Source organism: Patagioenas fasciata, chromosome 6 (assembly GCF_037038585.1).
Source record: "Patagioenas fasciata isolate bPatFas1 chromosome 6, bPatFas1.hap1, whole genome shotgun sequence".
Lineage (NCBI taxonomy): Eukaryota > Metazoa > Chordata > Aves > Columbiformes > Columbidae > Patagioenas > Patagioenas fasciata.
Window position 1 is genome coordinate 14271827 of NC_092525.1, and position 21760 is coordinate 14293586.

At 38.1% G+C, this 21760-nt stretch overlaps 1 protein-coding gene across 6 annotated transcripts in view; it reads left to right on the plus strand.

Annotated features, from left to right (window-relative positions):
* RALGPS2 (Ral GEF with PH domain and SH3 binding motif 2) overlaps positions 1-21760 on the plus strand; it is a 117941-nt gene that overhangs the window by 38904 nt on the left and 57277 nt on the right. For all 6 annotated transcript variants that reach the window (XM_071809979.1, XM_071809980.1, XM_071809981.1 and 3 more), the window contains 4 exons: positions 4881-4964; positions 11899-11988; positions 14954-15046; positions 17730-17856. In XM_071809979.1, coding sequence (XP_071666080.1) covers positions 4881-4964; positions 11899-11988; positions 14954-15046; positions 17730-17856 — 394 coding nt within the window. The remainder of the gene's footprint in view (positions 1-4880; positions 4965-11898; positions 11989-14953; positions 15047-17729; positions 17857-21760) is intronic.

The window sequence follows — 21760 nt, forward strand, 5'->3', positions numbered from 1 at the left end:
TGGTGGTGTTGTCTTTTCCTTGTAGTCATTGGGGTTTTCTAGTGAGCAGTGACTATAAAGCAAAAAGGTTGTCATAGACTTGCTCAGTTGTGTTGCTGCTATGTATGTTAATATTAACTAACTGCCAGATGTCCCCTTACAAAACGCATTAGCTTGCTTTTACTGGAAAATCTGACTACTTATTTTATTTATTTTAATGCATTCTCCAAAATTATTTACCCATATATAGTCACATTGAAAATCTTTACTGGGTTATTGTCATTAACTTTTATCCCCTGTGCTTCAGTAGGCTAGGCAGTGAAAAAAGGAATTGCTTATTGAATGTTCATCTCTACTTGTTCTGAAGATGTATAATGGTTTCACTATTAATCCTTGTTTTTTCTCTCCTGTTTTTGAAACTTTCACTTTGACCCTTACATAAATATTTTAATGAGCAGCACAGTCTCTCCTTCTGCTGTGTGGTACAGGTTATAATTTAAATGTTCTTCTAAAATTTTGTTAAGGAAAATGAAATTCTGGTATTCAAAAAGGAATGAAAACCAAAATGAGTTACAAAGAAAGTTTAGCTTTTGTATTCTTGATCCTAAGTCTTTCAGTATTACACCTCATTTTAAATAAATTACACAAAATAAGAACTAGGTGGTTGTAGTAATGTAGCTCCTGCGCTTGACTTGACTAGTGACTAAGAAAATAGTCCTTGTGAATACTTCAGTTTTGAAACTTGCAGTGGGAAAAGTGGAGTTCTAGAGGAACATCAAATAAACATGTGTGAATTAGTAATAGAATAGGCAGCATAGTCTCTTTAATTAATGAAGAATGAGTATTTTTATTCCAGTTCAACAAATTAGTGTCCTTTATTGCAATAGCATGTGCAGAGCCAGGTCCATACTCATGAGGGCTGTGTCATACTTCTCCCAGACCAAATGCAGTGAAGGCCAAAACCTTGGTGGCTTCTCTTCTGTTGATGGCATCTTATGGCAGTGGGATGGTCAGTGTCTAGGGTGATGATTTTGGGCAAGCGGGTTCTAAGCGGGTGGAAGAGGATTGTGAACAAGAGCTACCCCTGAAGCAGAGTGATCAGGTAATAATGCTGAGAAACTCTGGACAGGCAGCAAAGGGAAACGACTTTTGTTTTAGTTTCTAGCCAAGAGAAAAGCAAGTGGGCTGGACAGAGGGGAGGGATCTTGCAAGTGAGATGAAGAAGCTGCGTGCAGGCATAGAAGACAAGGTTCAGGTTAAAGTAACAAAATATATGTATGCATGTGTTTTGTCCACCTTCTTTGTGTTTCTAACTAAAGAGAGTGGGGGTGGGAAAGGTCTGTGCCTCCCTCTACCTAGTGGTGTATATGTTTGAGGATCTGAACTGATAACAGAGGTCCTGAGGGCCTGCATAACCGTGGGCACAGCTGTGCAGGGCTTTGATGAGAACCTTTCTCGTCAGGAGCACCATCTCTTGCTTTGCAGTATCCAGTGCTGTGTGCTTCTCACTCAAGAACATGGGTAGAGCCAAAGGATTCTCAAATCTGTTGTCTCCAAGGAGTTATCGGGACTGCTTTGTCTGCTTCTCCTGCTGAGCTTCAAGCATGGATAGAGGATGTGCCTTTGGTCCTGCCATTATAGTTGGATCCTCACATCCTCTAGAACCATCTTAATCCCATACCTATCTTCTTTCTGCTGCACCCATGTATTTTTCAAATTATCTGAACCCTAAATCTGTTAAAATGTAGTTTTTCTACTTTGTCTCCTGTTGACAACCTCTGCCTCCTACCTCCTGTAGTCTGAGTTCATAACCTTTTTCCCCCCTCAAATCCAGGAGTCCAAATCTGCTTGTAACTCTCCCATCTCATCATATACCGCAACCCTGTGCCTTTGTATCCTATTGACCCACTCCACAAATGACTGTTTCAGTTTATAATCTCACTAGAAAGTTCAAAGGCTTTGCAGGGAGGCAGAGAAAGAAGAATTAGTAGAAGAGTGGTTGAAGCAAGTGCTCTGTACAAGGTGGAGCTGGGAGCTGCTGTGCCTTTGGAGGGTTTGTGGAGACCAGCAGCCTGTGTTGCACTGTTCAGGAGTCACTGAGCTGGAGTAAAATGTGATGGCCTTGTAATACTGGTTGAGTGCAAGATCAGAGAACGTTGCCTTTATACAACGTTTCATCTGTTTGGTTTTGGTGGGGAAAAATGCCCAAAACCTACAGTAGTGTTGAAGAATTTTGTTTATCTTTTTATTTTAACTTGGAAAACTTCTAGTTTCAGTCAGACCTGGTGTGTTGTTCTGTATTCTTGACTGAACTAAATTTTGGAGCTTTAAATGGTATTTTATGTGGTCAATAATGTACAATGAAGTCCTTAGTTTTTTGTGAGACTGCATGAAAACACGGTAGATTACTATCTTTACCTTAGAATAAATAACTCTATGAGCAACCTTAGAGCCAGCCTCAGGCTCAGGAATACAGAGATAATCGTAATAATGAGAATCTGCTAGGAATGTGTCGCAGGAGCTATTTCTCCTTCCTCACTGTTTAGATTTTCATCTTGTTTACCAAAGCATTTATTCTCTGTCAGTCATTGCTTTCCTTTTCCATTCAGATTGGGAAAATCTCAACAAGATTTTTGTGGAGCAGAGGCTTCAGTTGTCTAAGTCTTCTGTCAAAACACTCTTCTTTCTAATAATAATAAAAATATCATATGTATATATGGTTCAGAATCTGAGAGTAAGGTCTTGCATCTGTGCCCAAATGATATTAGATGTCTGATTTTGGGTGTATAAATATAAATGTGACCTTAGCATTAATACTGTTACTTTCATACTATCTGAAGATCCCTGGTGATGCTTTCATCTTAAAAATTACCATTTCTCTTGCTAATCACATCAGTGTCCCAAACCTCAGTGCCAGCTAAGCGACGTCTGCTTCTGATGTCTGTACCGTGTCAACCCTCGGACAGGGTTGTCAGGGCAATGGGTGGCTTCTGCCTGGAATCATCATTGCTTTTTACTTAGTGATGAAATTGAAAAATTACAAGGATATGCTCTGAATTATTAAGAAATTACCATGCTTTCTCTAAACTGGAGATGGCAACAGTCTTTTTTTTTTTTTCTTCTGTTAAGGAGGTGTCATTATCAGATGCCAGTAAGGATGAGTCACCTTGTGTACTCCCAAGTGCTGAGCTGTGATTGTTATTCCCAATGCAGAGCTGTGATTGCTATTCCAATGGAAACTGCTGCACTGGTTGTTGCAGGAGGAACAGCTCAGGGCTGCCTGGTTGTCTTGCAAGCCGGCATTTTCCAGGAGAGGTTCTGGTGGCAGAACTTGCTCGTGAAATGGGAAGCAATGGCCCTAAATGCAAAGCTAGACACTCTGCATTCTTCCCAGTGCATGTGGACAGGAGCACCCTGAAGTCATCTCAATCAAATACCGGTACATCACAACCTTCAACAAGTGGAAGAATTCAGGGTCTCTCTTAAGTGGCATGAGACTCTTTAGTGGTTTTGAGATGCTGGTTGAAAAGACATTAGGAAGTTCCTGATTAAAAGACAAACAAACCAAAACAAAAGCACAAACAAACCAAAACAAAAGCCCAAACAAACAAAGGCCCACCAAGAAACAAACAGCAGCAACAACCCCAAACAAACATAAAACACCCAGAAGCTTTAGAGCTTAGACTTATCTAGATACCAAATTATTTTAAAATATGGCTGTCTTCAATAGCACAATTATTGGTGACATGTTGAATCATCTCACCTGTGTTATACGGTAGCTGTATGTATGGTGTGATATTGGTTTCAGTTTTCAATGCGGTGATAAAACTGAGTACTTCAGAATGGAAGGTGTGGAAAGAAAACACAAATTAATAAAAACTAAAGGCTGTGCTTCACTATTGTGCCACTTTGATACTTAAACTGTCTCTGCATTGATTATTTTTCTTGGTTGCACTGGAATAGGTTGTGTGTTGCATGCAGTATACATTTGCATCTATTCTGTATGCTATTGTATACGAATAGAAAAGCTCATTGGTACATGTGGGTTTTCATGATTAAGTGGCAGTAAATAATAGGGAAGATGATGTAGTTGCCCAACTGCTGCGTAGGTTTTACAAACAAGAAAGGGACATTGCAACTTAGTAGTTATAAAGTAATACTTTTTTAGGCTTTACAAGTAATTTATTAGATTGAGACCTACAGTTTTTGGGGTGACTAAAGAATGGGAGCTATGTGTGTGGGTGTTTTGTGGTGTGGTTTGGTTTGTTTTTCTCTTTCAAAGCAAGTCCACTTGCTCCCTCTTACTCCACAATACTATTTTCTTAAGTGCTGAGTGCTGTTCAGCTTAAAATAAAATTCCCTTTGGAAGGGAAAACTGGAAATAGTGTTTCTTTTATTGTTGCTGCAAAACATGACAATTTTGGTATTTCTTTAATGCAGCGTGTGAGGCTAAAATAATAGGATGTATCTAGATTGAGTTAATGAGGTGTATCTCCTCAGTACATTTTGAATACCCTCAGAAAGCAATTAAAACCAGAACAACATGCATCTCTCCCTAGCTCAGATTCCTATTTAGAGCAGGATTTTCTGTCGTAGCAAAATGGATCTTGAATTATTTCACTAGTTACTTACAAGAGCTGAATTTTAAAAAATGCCCCAAATTCAATGAAACATTAATTGTAAAAATAAAATTATTCGAAACAATTCAGAAATTACATCTGTGGAGTCTTGATTTACAGAAGAAATTAGAAAAAGTGTGACTAAGTATTTATTACTTTAAGGTATTGTTGCTCTGTTAAATTATTTTGTAACTTCTAACATTTGTCCCTCTATATTATCTCATCTCTGGACGTATGTTATGCATTAATTTAAGAAAATGAATGTTCATCCTTTTCTCCCAGGAGCTGGCGAGCTGTGGCTGGAATAAAAAAGAGAAATACAGTTCTGCACCAAATGCTGTCGCTTTCACCAGAAGATTCAATCACGTGAGTTGGGTTTTTTTTCCAGTGTCATCACATGGACACATTGAAAACATCTGGGGAATTAAGTGTTCTGGCAAATGACTTTTATTAGTGATCATAGCTGATCACTTGAAAACTTGGAAGTATTTGCTATAAGGAGTTCTGTATCTTAAGGATATACAGAAAGACCAAAACGTACTGAAGAAATAACTGTGCAGTTGTTTTAAATAGCAGTTATTGATGAAATAGGAAAATATTAAGTGTGGGGGTTTTTGTTGTTTCTTTTGTGGTTGTATTTTGTTTGATTTTTTTTTTTTTTCCCCTCCCCATAAATGCCAGCCTTTCCTTTATATAAGAACAGAATCATCATTGCAGGTTCGATGCCGTATGGCATTTCTGGAGTAGTAATTAGATGTATTTTCTTTCTGTCTTAGTTGAGTGTCTTTTGCTTCTCATAGATGTTTTTTGTCCCTAAAAATATGAGGCTTTTGTTGGTATGGTTACCTTTAAATGGTGTTTCTGGGAAAACTTTAAAAATTCCAAACAATTTTACCATACAAAATTTGTTGCTTAATGCTCTATTTCACATAATTTTTTAGGAAGTATATTTGAGATTTATGACTTTATTACTTAAAAACTTATCTGTGTAAAAATCAACTTTTAAAGTGAGATCGGAGTTTTAGCTCTCTCCACAATTAAAGCTGTATAACTCCAGCTATGTAGTTAGCCAGCCAAGTCTCAAAACTGTAATGCTTTTTTTAATGTAATGCCGTATTTTGTGTTTCAGATGAAGTAATTCTATTACCCTCATCTCTCCTCTTGTAAATGTTTAATAATGTCTCAAATTTACGAGACTCAGACTTGCCTTCTGTGCCCAGTCTCAGATCTACAGACATCTTCAATAATCAACTAAAACTCAGACTGTGCATCTAACCTTTTCAGGGTTTTTTTTCTATCAATTGCTGTGAACTTTCTCACTTTCCATTATTGCTCACATTCAGGATATGACCAAATCCTATTATTTCTCATCAACAACTCTTATAACATTTCTGAACCACGTAATGACTGAAACCCATGTCTGGACATGGGTTTTAGACACTTGGCCGATTCTCCTCTTGACTGAAGACAAAAATCTTACACTGCAAACTTGTTGTGACCGTACCATCTAGTGAAATGTGGGGAGTTTGGGTTGGAGTCTTGGTGTTTTGGTTGCATTTAGTTGAAATTTTCCTGATGTAGCTTTTGAAGTCGCACCTTATTGGACTCTGTATGCAGCCTGAGGCTACTTTTACACTGATACTTTTTACCCTAATCTCACCCATAGGCCAGTGGTTCCAACATTTTCTGTCTGGTTTGTTCATGAAAGTTACTTCTTCAAAGAAACATTTAGTTTTGCTGAATATTCTGAAATGTTTTTGTAGTAGGGACTGTGTTAGACAGTGTACAAGGACCTCACTTCTCATTTGTGATTATATAATTTACTAAAAAAACTGCAGGAATTGGCTAAACAGAAAGTCAACTTCAGATATATTAAAGAATTAGTAGGTTATGCTTAGTAGCAAGAAGGAAGGAGGTGAAACCTTATCGTGGCAATGAGCAATCAACTGTCTGCAAACTGACTTTATCATTACAGAACCACTGTTTAGCAATATCTGGCGTATAAAATATGTTAAGGACACAGGGAAGGACAGTTTGCCTTGTACAGCTGGCCAGAACCAGAAAGAGATACTTGTGCTTTAAGAGTAGCTGCTAAAGCTGAAATGCTAACTCTGTTGTTAGACAGTGTTTGGAAAACTTCTAAATAAACTATTTTTAGATTAACAAATAGAAATTCCATCGCAGCAGCAAAATCTTATTGGTTTATTATTGTAATTCTGTCTTAAGTCCCCCCTTATTAATCCTAATGACTTTCTGATTTTGTAACTGGTTTAGATTTCAAGTTTTTTAAAAGATGGGTCTATATTTTACTCTGTGGAGCATTTATCAAAAATGTTTACTAGATTATTAGTTGATGGGTGATATTTTTGAGACACTACTCCATTGATTACCTCTCAAGAAATGACAAAGGTTTGCGTTTGTCATACTTGGAACCTTTGCAATTCACCATTAAATCTCCTGGAACTGGACAAGTAGCTTCTCTTTCTGGTTTTTACGTTGTCAACACCATCACATTCGGATGTTGCTGTGCTTAGGCTGTCTCTTGGACTGGTTTTAAAGCCAAAAGATTTCGAGGTCTTAGTTCCTACTTCTTTCTTCTCATTTGTTTATGCTCTTTTTCAAGTGTCATTTGCAAAACATTGATGTGAGAGTTGTAGTAGCCTGTAGGAGAAGTTCTGCCTTGAAGAGTCAAAGAATAGGTAATAAAGAGGTTCCTATTATTCCTGTTAGTACCTGAACTTTTGACTTACTGAGATGGTGCTTTGGATAACTTCTGATGTGGTGTGGGCCTATGATTCCAAATCCATCACATTGGAGGACTTACTCCAATAGTAATGTCAGGTTTAGATTCACCATCCTTTAGGGAGCAGTGAAATCCAGGAATTCCTATGGGATAGGCAGTGGCAGCTGGGGATAAGAAGGCACAACGGAGTAATCAGTTCGTCGTCTTTGCCTGGTTTGCCTAATTGGCATTCGGTTCTAGCCCAGGGGCTTGCTCAGCAGACTGCAGATCCTGTTGGGCACCTGCCCCACTTACCTGGGGGTTTCTAGTGCTTAGACCTAAAATAAATAATCAAGAAAATCATTGTGACCTTTGGCTTTGAGACGTGAATACATTTCATCAAACTTTCGTTAACCTTTAAAATTTCACTGGGTTCAAATTATGCATTATGCAACTGTCTCTTTCCTTTCTCCCCCAACTTGCCAAAAGAAAACCATGAACAGCTCTCACTTTTTAAGTAAAGAGAATATTAAATCACTAACAGCTGTTTCACAGCAAATTGGTCTGCTGATAGCATTTTGGAAACAGTAATGATTATGTGCAGTTGATTGCAGTCCACTGAGAATGAAGTAGTGTATTTCCAGTGTTAGTTATGTGATAATTGTATGTGGTGCCTGTAAAAACAGATTGAGTGCAGGGAAGAGAAATCAATTGAGTCATTCCATGCCAGGACCCTTGAATACAGTGCTGTGCAGTACTGCATGCATCTACACAACTACTATTAACTATTGTTTTTAAATATGCACATTTTTAATGTATTTCTTTAAAAACCTCTGGTTGCTGCCTTTTTCAGCTTTCTTCTGAAAGTTGTATGTACACAGGCACACTACTATTGTAACTGGTAAATCAGAGTGCAGAATCATTAATTTTGCCTACTTACTAAACCCTTGTTTGCTACCTTTTTGAAAATGACTTTGACATGAAAATGTTTCATAATTCATGTAAAAGTAACTGTTGCTCTCCTAATTATGAGATTATGTGTATTCAAAAAGTCCTTTCGTAAGGTTTTTATTTAAATGGGAGTGGAACCGTGCTGCCTCAGAGCTTAAAACGTTGGAGAAACTTGTCAAATGGATTCAATACATTATAACAATTTAAAAGGAAAAGATCCCACTTGAAAAAGGTAAATGTTATGTTTTCCTACCTCTGTGGAACCGTTTTTGTTGTTTTTTTCTTTAAAACCAGATGCAAATATTGTGAAGGAGAGGAAGTTTGTCTTGAATATTGTAATGTTGCTGAGGTGCAGTGAAGTGTGCTAGTGACATTTTACCAGGGTTGTCAGAGATTGAAAGTGGAATGGGAAACAAACCGAAATGAGACAGGGTTCTACCTTAGCTGTAATGACACATGGTCAGTACTGCCCGTTTTACATTACATGCTTTTTGTGTAGCATGTCAGAATGTTTTTGGCATGTATTTGAATGAATGCTCCAGAAACTCTATTAAAAAGTCTCAAATTTGCCTATTTACTTATTAGCACAGAGAGCACAATTAGTTTTGGGACCAATGGCTATGAACTTAAGAGCACCAGTATAACAAAATTAGTATTTCAGATAAGGCAAACATGGGATAATTTAATAAGCTTGAACTGTGATTTAAGAAAAGATACATTCAAAAGTTAAGCATGTTTTTCTAGGTTGACCTTAATAGGGAAGAATATAAATATCCAGGGTTAAGTGCTGTCTTGAACTGGTATTGAAGGCATTGATGCCCAAAGGCTGTGGGTCATCTAAGTGACTGATATTGTTGGGACAGTGTGAGAAATAATATCACTTGAATGCAGTCAGAGAGGACTTGAAGTACCATGAAACATATATGGGGAAGATGTGTGTATGATTTACATGAAGAACAAACCTGGATAAAATAAAATGTAACCTGTTGAAACAAAAGGAGTTCTCTTAGTTGTCCGTTTTTCAGACCAGCCAAAAATGAATGTCAATGCCAGTAAAAACACATCAAAGAGGAGTGGAGATGGTTGGAATGGAAATGGTTACGTGTGTTTAATTCTTTATCTCCCACTTACTCTGTCACTGAAGGGACTGGACGGCTCGAAGCTTCAAAGAAAGTTTTGCATTTTATTCCGGTTTGTTTTTCCTGCAAGACCTTGGAAGCATTGAGACTCGGTCTGGCTGGGACTGAAACAGGTTTCCTTGGGTGAGCAGGGTACCCACACAGCATGGTGATTATGTCAGTGATGCTCAGGAACTTTGATACAGTCAGGGCCAACATAGAAGATCACTTGTTTTTCTGTATGAAAATGATTGAGCATTGCTCTGTATTTTGGGCGAGTGTTTCATGCTCTGGCCTACTGCAAGTCTCCTATTTCACCGATTCTCTGTTAGCTTGAGAAGAAACAGATTTGGGACTTAAAGACATAGCAGTACATGTGTTGTCTCTACCTGATTCTTTATGATACGAAAATCTGTGTTAAAAATTTAGATAGCCTTAATCTTCAAAGGGAAAGCATCTCCTTAGAAACTCATTCGTCAGTCAAAGGAAAAGTTGGTTTTCTCAAGCTGTGTAACGTTTAACTTTTTTTGACAATATTTTGAAGTACTGTCAAATACTTTAGTATTTATGTATTTGGTACTGATGTATTGTATAGTAATGCTTTTTGCTCAGAACAGTTTTTTATGTTTGTCAGGGTAACACAGTTTATCTGGAGATGGTTTGCTTTAAAAAAAAGAAGAAAGGAAAAAGAAAACTGAGCTCCGTGGCGAATTTTTTCCTGGCTAATACAGCCTTAAACAAACAGACCAAAGGAAAGCAGTTGTTATACAAGATGTTTGTGGGTTTTGTCATGGTTTTTCTCTAATTCTTCAGTTTTCCAGTTCCAAAGAGCTTTTGTGTTTTGAACATCCCAGTTCTCATCAGATCCCTGTAGCTTCACTGGAAATGTAGCAGTTTGGGAGGTGCAGATGGTCTCGTGCTGTTCTGTATAAAGGGCTGTCATACTGTACTAAGTGAAACAGGATAAACAGGCTATTTGATCTTTTTAATTGAAATTCTGGGCAGGAGCCTGAATTTACATACACAATGTTAGTTTACAAGAAGTATTGTAGCATCACTCTTAAAAAAATCAAACCAGCATGACACATGGAAAGATGTTTCCGTATGAGAGCATACATTTGTTCTTACACTGTTTGCAGTAGCTTTATAAATAGCAGACATGCTGTATCTTGCTAATTGTTCATTTTTTCTTAACTCATAGTGAATACATGAATAAAAGATAGAGTTTTTGCTGTCATTTCCTAATTCTTTGCTAGTGTGTTAGTACAGTTATCAAAGTGTTTATTATCTATCATTTCTCTTTGTACTGAAGTATGTGAGGGCAGGGGGCGTGGGGTAGCAGAGATTAGAATTTAGACTTGTTAACAAAACATTTCAAAGTATAGCTTTCATGAGGCATTCGTGTAACTATGAAATGCAGCAACCATCCTTCATGCCATACGGAATAGAACATCGGGTTTTATATAACAGTGAAGTTAGTCCTTTAAAACATACCAAATTAGTATGGTAGTGTGCTGCATACTGGCAGGTAATGGGAGTAGCGAGCAATAAGTGTACGAACTATAGACTCCAGGTTAGAGCAGAGGCTTCCTACCTTATGTTCCAGTTTTGTTCAGGTGATAATGGTTTGATGATTATTTTTTTGAAGGTATTGAGAATTTGGCAATGTCAGTGAACTGTAGTTGAAGCGAATCAACTCCTCAGAGAACTGGATAATGCAGCTTTGAAGCTATGGAAAACTAAAACCAAAAAATAAACCTCGATTCTAGTTTTCGTATTAATAGAATCATAGAATCATAGTATTACTTCATTTTGTAGACTCTTAATAAAACTTCTCCATTATTTTACTTTCTTGGGAGGACATTGTTTGAGAGTTTTGCCATTTGCTTTGTGTCTGTGAGTTCTCATCCTGAAACCTAACCTGAAGATGAGTCTGTTTGCGTAGATTGTGCATAACTGATTCTGCCGGGGTTTTGGAGATGTACTGGTAGCAGAAGAGTCTTCCCTGTTAAAAAAGCAGATCCCAGTGTCTTTGTATGCAGCCGATGTGACAGATTTACAAAGGCAAGTTCTAGCCACCCACACACTTATTCAGAAAAGCAGGCACCAGAACATGTGTTCCCCATCAAAATAATGGAGTGCGTGGCTACTGGTTATGAAACAGGGAAGGTGAAGAGAGAAACAACATAAAAGATGCAATGCTATATATATGTTGGATTTACTAATTTGATGTGAGCAACTGCTTTACCATGTAATGGTAGAAGGTGTCTTGGGTAACAACAAGCAGAATAACAGAGCAAAACACTTTCTTCAAAGTTTTATGTTATTAGTATCTGGGTTATATTGATTGGGATTTCATAGTGTAAGCATTTATATCTTCTAGTATGTATTCAACTTTATAGATGGAAGTTGAGTGCTGTGAGACTTTTAATGTATTATTCGTGAAATAAAAGTTTTAAAAGTGTAATGTCATCACTCTGTATTTCAAAAAGGCAATTTTTCTTTTTAGGTAAGCTTCTGGGTGGTTAGAGAGATTCTACATGCACAGACTTTAAAAATAAGAGCTGAGGTTTTGAGCCACTATATTAAAACTGCGAAGGTAAGACTTGGGATTGGGGGAGGAGTTGTGGGATTCACCATGATGAAAGTTCTTATACTTAAGTTGGTCAGTTCAGAAATACACATTGGGTAAATATTTAGCCGATACCTGATTTAGCTGTGGTTGTATCTGTTGACATGAACAGCTGTTTGGCTTCTGCATGTAACAAAGTTGTCAGAAATAGTGACAGACCCAAGTCCTGAAATGGAAGCCTTTGTTTACAAAATATAGCTTCCCTAAGGAAATGCAGAGGTGCCCTTTTTCAAATACTGTTTATTAGATAATATTTACTGGATGTGTTTTCTAATATTGGTTAAACCCAAACACTTGTCTGTAGAACCAGTTCAAACAGCATCGGTCAGAACGAAGAGAGTTTGTTTTCTTTTACTGTGGGAATGAAAGGGTCTGTTATCTGTTATTCCAGGAATAATATCAACTTAATAAACATTGTTTCAAAAACATACCTGAACTCAGAGTACATTTTAGAGCTCTCATCTTCTCATACCTTCCTGAAAGCCCTTAGGACTGACATTCATACGAAAAGGGTCAACGAATCTTGACCTGCATGTAGATGAATCAGAGTCCTGGCCCTTCAAACAGAATGAAACTTCCGCACTGTAGCGTGAAGAGAGGAATGTTTTTCAAGTTTGCCTGTCAGACGGTAGCCAACTGTTAATACAGCTAATTCTGTGACTGCCTTGAGTTACCTGCAAAAAAAGATGTGACATTTTTGTTAATTACCTTGGAATTCATTTGCAAATGAATTCCTTGTCTCGATACGCACATTTTTAATTAAGTAATATTCTACTTCCATGGAATGTGACTATAAATTTCAGGCAAAGCAAGACAATTTTGTGAGATTCCACAGACTTCACTCAGTGATCATGCTGTGCTCATATACTGCTGATTTGCTTATGGTATCTGTTACCTTGGCTTTGCTTGTGGCTACCAACATATGAAGTTCCAGCAGTTAGTACCACTTGAAGGATTTTCTGTTTACACCAAAGCTCTTTTCAAAGCAGCTTGGTGCCAGAGGTCACACTAATTAACTTTTCTTCAGAGAAGTTGTAAATCCATTCTATCGTGAATTCTTTGTGCTGACAGCTATCTGTTGTATAGCTAACAGTCCTTTAGTGATGTCTCATACTATATTGCTTGATGCATGAAGTAATTGGAATTATTAGTTGTATTCCCCTGAATTTCCCAGTCATTGATGATGACTTCTGTTTCAGTGCTGACAGTGGCTAGGAAAGCCCTTTTTTTCATTTTTAATCAGCTACACTGACCTTTAGGATAGTGAACTTTATTACCTTGTTTGGGGACACGTGTAGCAGGTGGAAGGGTTATTGTGTAAGTGGAGGGACCAACACCAGCAATACTGTTTGGAAGAATAGCAGCACTAGGGTATACAACAAATATCCTCACTCCACAAAATACTTATTGTCCTTTATGTACAGCTACTAAAGAACCCTCCCGAAAGAGGAGTAGGAGAGGGAAACACTACTTCAGTAGGCGTGGAAAGACCCTTGTTCATCAGTAGACATTCTGGAACCATAGGGTTCTGGGCATCCAGACTGAAATTGCTGCTAGAGTGACCTGACAGCAAGCATTAAATTGTGACATTTCTGAGTTGTACCTGTGAGGACTTTGTTCTACAAAAGGCTGTTAGTGTGGTTAAGTAGAGAGAGGATTATTTGCCCTGCTCCAAAACAAGTAGCTGCAAAACCATCCTTGCGATATCACTGTCAGCCTTCCAAATAGAAGGCGCCCTCTGATGTTTAGCATTTATTCAGAATCAAGTTAGTCTAACTTTTTTGTCATGCTATCTCATGAAAGGCATCATAATCAAGAAAACTTGGGTAGGCTGAGTTTCAAGGAGAAAAAAAGGCTTCCACCATTTCTTGAATAGCAAGAGTTCTTTATATGATTGTATCATTTCTAGCTGGAATCCTAACCTGCCTTGGTGAATCTTCCAAACGGGTTAAATAGGATTTTCAGTACTGTGATTGAGTATCCATTCCTCTTTATCAAAGTCTTTTTGTCAGGGCTGAATCCGCAGTTTGTGTACGCTCCACCAGAAATCCCTGAATGTAGTCCAGGTCTCTGGGTGCTCATCGCTGTTGGAATAATTGATGCTGCAGAAGAGCTTAAGGAATAACTTTTTCTTCCAGACTATTTTTAAGCTTTCATGACAGTAGTACCAGTAGTTAATTGGCCAAGGCAGATTGATGGGTTTGGGCACAGAGGGAAAGAAAAAAGAGGGGATGGAAATTCCAAATAAGTAAGAAAATGCACTTATACAGAGTGTTTTGTAGAGAGTTTTAAAGAAAATGCTTTTCCCTGTCTTCTGTTCTCAATTTTGATGTCGTTGTTCCTTTCCACTAGTTAATTTTAGTTGTCATACCCCTAAAATTGTCTTTCAGTGAGAGACATACTCCAGGTACGTGGCTTTTTGAAATTTACCTGCTTGATTTCATCCTGCAACATTATTTTTTGACTGCTTTGATGCAGCCTTTGGAGCTACGTAAACCTGCAGTGCCAAATGCATTTACAATATTAGATACTGCCACAATTACATCATTCACAACTGGGTTATCCTTAACTTGTTAAGGCTGAAAATTCTGTGAATGCTATGAAAGGAATTTGTTGGGTTTGAACATCAGAAAATTTCCAGCACTTCTGATGTATGTCCTATGATGTATGCATATACAGATTTATTTTTTTGGAAGGGCTCTCTCTGGACTGTGAACCAGCTAGAATAGTCTAATCCAAAACTATATAGATGCAGTAATGAGGAATTAGGGGGTGCTATAAATATGGTGTAGTTCACAGCGCACAGTAGTTCACTAACTCTTCGTTTTAGACCACGCAAGATTTCTTTATTTTTTAATTTATTTATTCCGTATGCCTTCTTGACAGCACTTGGAATGTGTTTTATTGTTATCGTACATACTTTTGTCCGCAGAAACTGTATGAGCTGAACAATCTGCATGCTCTGATGGCAGTTGTGTCAGGCCTACAGAGCGCTCCGATCTTCAGGCTGACTAAAACGTGGGCGGTAAGTGAGCAGCGGGACAGCGAGGGGCTTTTAATTTGCTCTTAGGAGACTACAACATTCTGTAGCTTGTTTTCAAGGGTGCAATAATTATTAATATTACAGATACTTTTAATCTTGTACCACGTACATAATGTTTCTCGTGCCTCTTTCAGTCTATGGTTTCCTGTTGAGTTTTTATTCCATTTGGTATAGAAATATTTTCCTTTGAAAAATAGTTCCCTGCAGATTCTGCTAAACACAGAGGCTTCTAATTCGGCTAGAAGCTATTTTGTTGCTGGAAAATTATGAATGCCAAAGTGGATCATACTTTAATCGTTTAGGGGTTTATACTGTTGGAATTTTTTTTGCTATGGAGAGCAGATGTCCAGAAACTCTTGATTCAGTTTCCATAAAGAGATTTGTAGTTTCTCTGACCGCTAACTAACTCTAGCCATTTTCCTCAGTTTTCAGCATTAATTGCATAGATATAACAACTACGTTACACAGTGTATTTGTAGTCTGCTGCCATACAGATATAAAAGAATGGCTTTCATTAGAAATGTTTTTAACATCTGTTTTCTGACTGAAATTAATGGTATTTTTTGTGTAGTTGTATCTGTGATCAGAAGAACATTAGGAGTTACTTTTGCTCATTGATACCTCAGAGCTGAGAACACACTGCACTTGAGTCAGCCACACATTGTGTCCAGCTGTATCAACAGATGAACCGTGACATGTTCAAGTGTGATAGAAATATTCAGGTGACTGAAATAGTCCACTGCAGGAGGTCATTAAAAGGAGCTAAAAACTTTGACCAAAGACATAGCAACACATCCTTGCATGTTACAAAAAGCGTTTCTTTGTCTGATAACAGAATGATAACATTGTTCAGTTACCAAATGTTACCAAGATTGAATATAATTCACTCCTGCTGAGATACTCATCTAGAATTCTGGACACGTTTTACAAATGTACAATTAAGACAGACATTGTTTCAAAATACCAAAAAATCTCTCTAAGGAAATCTTGATGAAGTTAATGCTTCAAAGTGATCTCGAGGGGAACTTCTTTTTTCTGGTTTTGTCATGTCGATGAATTGATGCCTCAACAGTTTTACATAACTGTGATGCCAAGTTGCATTGGCTTCATTTGTGCATGACTTGAAACAAATGTCAACTATAACCATATATTCATATAACCATATGAGTTACTACCATAATTATGCCATTCAGAGCTGGGTGTCCCATTTCCTTTCCTGCTTCGTTACCCTGATATCCTAGTTTGCACTTACGAGGGTTATTTGTGGGCCGTTGACATATGTGCCAGTTTTTAAAGTTCTTCCACGTTTCTGCGGGTGTTTCTCATACAATCCCAAGTGAGTCTAACTCTAAGCCTTTGGCTTTCTGTATATTAAAAACAAGAAAAAATGTGAAAAGGCACATCAAGCCGTTGTTTGAATCTCCAAGTCATCTGAGTAACCCTGAAAACCTTCAGGAAGGAAGGATTTCTTCTGTATTTGTGAGATAGTTTGTAACATCAACGGAACTTAGGCAAATAACTGCAAGTAACTCCCTAAGAAAAAGAAATTCACCTTATATGGTTGGAATCTAGAGTTGAAAAGAGCCGTTAAATGTTTGCTTGGTAATCTAATGTTACTATAAAAAGATGAAATTCATGTCTTCTGACGATACGTCTGAATATGTCTAAAATTTTTCTCATTCATTGCCTGCACACACTTTGAACTCTGGAGAATAATAAATGCTTCTCATGTGTGATTTGTACTGTTTGAAACTTGAGAAGAATTTGAACCTTTCCAAAGAGGTACTGAGAATATTCTGGTTCTCTCCATTCACTGTAAAGGATGGATAGATGACCAGCTAGGACGTGGGCAATGTAAGCAAATAATCATTACACATCTAAAATTTGGAGAGGTGAATCTTGCCCAGCTCTGCCAACGCCCTGAAACCTTGTCACTCCTTTCCTGCGTTGCACAAAGGTCGTCAGTGCTAGCATTTGATAACTGGAAAGTGAAGAGCCGTTTGGAAGGCTCCGGATCCTCCCCTCCTACTGCGAACCATCATTGCTGTTAGATCTGTTAAAGAAAGGGGATGTGGATATATGTGTATCTACATTAATTGTTTTAAAAATTGTACTTTAGTTAAAGATATTTATCAGATCTTAATGGTACTGTTTTACTCTTTGGAAAATAATTTGTTGAGATTGCTCTCAATTAAAAAATAAGAACATATTTTGGAATTTGGGCTTTTGCGAAGCTGTATTAGTATAAAATTTCTCAGTCTATCTAACAAATAAATGTCAACTTATGGATAATTAGAGTGAATACACTACTAGTTTGAGAAACTGTAGAAGTGGACAGCATGTGAGAAAGTACTCTATTTTAGCTAGATTAGTCTTTTGAAAACTTGTAGTATTTCAGAAGGATCCTCCAGGACACCAAAGCTTATACCTGACTACTTTTTTAAAAGGATAGTTTCAACTTAACAACCAAAATAGATACTTTTCTTTGTAAACTCTCCAAGCGCTCACCCTTAAGGAGTAAATGCTGTAATTTTGAAGCAGTTTTATTTGGAAAACAACAACAAACAATGGAAGGGTGGAAATCCATGCTTTTAAGGGTAAAAGAGAAATTTAAATGATAAAACTTAATGCTTATCTGCGTTTGACCTTTATATTTTTTTCCTAGTTACTGAGTCGGAAAGATAAAGCCACCTTTGAAAAGCTGGAGTATGTTATGAGTAAAGAAGATAATTACAAAAGGCTTAGAGACTATATCAGCAGCTTGAAGATGACTCCTTGTATTCCCTATTTAGGTAAGCTGAAGTATTTTTAGTGGGAAACACTAATGACAAACATCTTTTAAGCATTCATGAAGCTATTTCAATGCTTCAGTAAAGAATCTATAACTACTGGTTGATTCTGGAGACTTTGTATATGGCAAGAAATAACTTCACTAGCTTCAAAAAGAAAATACCTGGTAAACCTGACAAGCACTTCAGGTTTTACATACAGTATCAGTTTTCTAGGGAATTATTTTCCCATATGTTGTATAGATACACTGACTTCTGGAGAAGCGCTTAAACTGTTGTGCCTGCAAGCACTCTTAGAGCTAAATACTTCACTGTTATAGTAATGATGGCTTTTAATTTATGTAAAAGTATAAATCACCAGCCTCTGAGATAAATAAATGTGGATTTTAGGATTTGGACCATGCTAAAATCTGGAGGTATTGCTGTGTTTAATTATACTAAGGTGACAAGAGAAACTGGGTTGTTTGACTGACTCAGCCTTACGGAATAATTATGATTAAGTGATATTCGGGTGTATCTCAAAACTAGATAAATGTGTTGGTTGTTTTGTTGCCAAGCTAATCTAGTGCTACTTAATTAAAGTCTCGGTTTAGTTTGTTTAAAGTGATCAGTGTGCCCTTTATTTTTAATATAGCTTTTCTTTGATATTAATAGATATCAATAGTCACATAAAATTACGGGAAAGTTTACCCATCTTGTTCCTTTTCCAGAAAAAATAGTTGGTGTTTTTGTAGATATGAGTTGCTCTCACACCTAAATTCAAGATGACCTCCTGTGGTCACTAAGGCTTATTAAACTGCAATTTCTTCCTTCCTGAAGTTTGATGCTTCCTTTACTCAGCTGGGCTATTAGTTTTTTCAAGATGAATAATTTGACGGTGGTCTTTATGCTGTGATCTGCATGTCTGTCACAATATTATTTCAGTTGCTTCATGGCTTGATTTGAGTGAAAATACCATCATTGATTTTAAAACCTAGAGTGATGCTTCTTAAATGCCTGTATTCGGGTTTTTAAAAAGGGTTGCATTTTACGTGCTTTATACTTAAATAGAAAAAAATATTTTGCTGTGGCGAACCAATAATAATTGTAATAAGTAGTTCTGGAGACTCTGTCATTCTGTTTTCATTTTGTACTCCTCTGTTACATCCCTCCCAGAAACATCTATCAGTTCCAACCTCATATTAACAGCTGTTCATTTCCTGGATTTTCAAGTATTCAGATGTTGGTAGTTGTTTGTGCCTAGAATGGAAGAATCAGCACGAAAGTACTTTGAAGTGCAGGTGTGGAAATAGCCAATGTGACATGATATCACATGCTACTGTGTTTGTTGACATAGCTATGAAAAGTAGGTCTGAAATAAAGGGGGCAAAAAGGAGCCAAACATAATGTAATGTGATTAAATCTGTCGTTTTGTAGCTTTCCCACCATGTGTCCGTGTATAGTGTATACATAGTGTATACACTATATGCATCCTTACAGCTAAACACTGTATACACACTGTATAAACTGTATGCATCCTTACAGCTAAACTGAGGGAGTGTGGTCTGGACGATCGGGTAGTGAGGTGGACTGCGAACTGGCTGAAGGGAAGAAGCCAGAGAGTTGTGATCAATGGGGCGGAGTGCAGTTGATGGCCTGGATCTAGTGCAGTGCCTCAGGGGTCAGTACTGGGGCCGGTGTTATTCAATATATTCATCAATGATTTGGATGAGGGAATAGAGTGCAAGTTTGCTGATGACACCAAGCTGGGAGGAGTGGCTGACATGCCAGAGGCTGTGCTGCCATCCAGAGACCTGGACAGGCTGGAGAGTTGGGCAGGGAAAAATTTAATGAAATATAACAAGGACAAGTGTAGAGTATTGCATCTGGGTAGGAACAACCCCAGGTTCCAGTATAAGTTGGGGAATGACCTATTAGAGAGCAGCACAGGGGAAAGGGACCCTGGGGTCCTGGTGGACAGCAGGATGACCATGAGCCAGCACTGTGCCCTTGTGGCCACAAAGGCCAGTGGTACCTGGGGTGCATTAGAAGAGGGGTGGTGAGTAGGTCAGAGAGGTTTTCCTGCCCCTCTACTCTGCCCTGGTGAGACCACATCTGGAATATTGTGTCCAGTTCTGGGCCCTCAGTTCAAGGAGGACAGGGAATTGCTGGAGAGAGTTCAGCGCAGGGCAACAAAGATGATGGAGTGGAGCATCTCCCGTGTGAGGAAAGGCTGAGGGAGCTGGGATTCTTTAGCTTGGAGGAGACTGAGGGGTGACCTCCTTAACATTTACAGATATATAAATGGTGAGTGTCACAAGGATGGAGCCAGGCTCTTCTCGGTGACAACCAATGATAGGACAAGGGGTAATGGGTTCAAACTGGAAGACAAGAGGTTCCACTTAAATATGAGAAGAAACTTCTTCACAGTGAGGGTGCCAGACACTGGCCCAGGCTGCCCAGGGAGGTTGTGGAGTCTCCTTCTCTGCAGACATTCAAACCCGCCTGGACACCTTCCTGTGGAACCTCAGCTGGGTGTTCCTGCTCCGGCAGGGGGATTGGCCTGGATAATTTTTCGAGGTCCCTTCCAATCCTTAATATTCTGTGATTCTGTGATATGGTTCTGAAATGCGCTTTCTAACTTTCCATAGCTTTTTCGCCATATGTTATGATTTATGAAACATGAAGCCAGACTCACATTGTTTTCTTACTCATCATAGAAGTCCCACGCCAACCTGCTGTCAGATATATATATTTTTTTAAATCTCATGATGCTCTGGCATTTGCCGTTATGGTCTTCTAATACTTACTGCTGTACAGAGAAATTTTTATGCTTTGGTATATTTGCCTGACTCCTTAAAAAGACTGCCTTATTATGTGCAAGTGTGTTATTAAAAAAAATGACATGCTGGAAAACTATGGTTTAAATTTTCTTTAGTTACAGATGTTTTTCTCAATACATTAGTAACCTCTTGTCTTATTTTGCATTAGAATAAGCTTTGGGTTTGACTTGATAGTTTAAAATGAAATGTGTACTTCTTTTCTGCTTAGAAAGAAAGAGTCTTTGCTGTGACTGTAGTTAAAGAATGTGTTTGGTGTAGTTGAAGAATATGTTGTGGCCTGGTTTCGTAGAATATCAATTCTTACTAATGACAAGAAGAATGTCCTGAAACCTTTTTTTAATTCTCCAAAGGAGTAGCAAATGCCCGCTGGTGCACTTCCTCTGAAATTTAATTTTGTAAGGTTTAATTATATGGCGGAAAGAACAAAATTGCACTGAAACCACAGTCGTGATAAAGCTGGCTCTATCTTGGAAGGTTGGCTGTTGTGCCCATTATTTCTCATTTGATCAAAGCTTTAATCTCCAGTAAGACATGAGTAGATTTGCAGGAGTATTATTCCTAGAATTTCCTTCCCAAGAGATTTTCACTAATCTAAGAGTCATATGGAACAGAAGTAACTGAAGTTGCTTGTTTTACTTACTGTTTTAAGCTTACCAGCTATAGGTTATAACTCCTGAAAGGATCTTTTTCTTCTTTTACTTCTGGTGTAAAGTCATAGATGGGAGTAGTGCTGCTCCTGGCTTAAAACGTGTACACAAGTCTACCTAAAAGTCTGCTGTTTGAAATAGTGATCATGGCATGTCCTGGGGAGGGGGGTTAATCATAAGGTTCATTTTGTCTCATGGAAAAGAGAGGTGTGAAGTGGGGCTCCCTTCACCGTGGGCGCAGAGACCCCGCAGTTGCTCACCTAAAATGCTCTTTAGAAGAGTGCAGAGAATCCAGCCTGTTGCACCGTTGCACTTGCTGCTGCAAATCCCCTCTGGAGAAATACTGGCACTGGTTGTGCAAGACCCTGTTTGGGAGGTCACAGGGAAAATGAGCATATAAAGGAATTGCAGCTGCGATTTCAAGGGTGAATGTTTTAC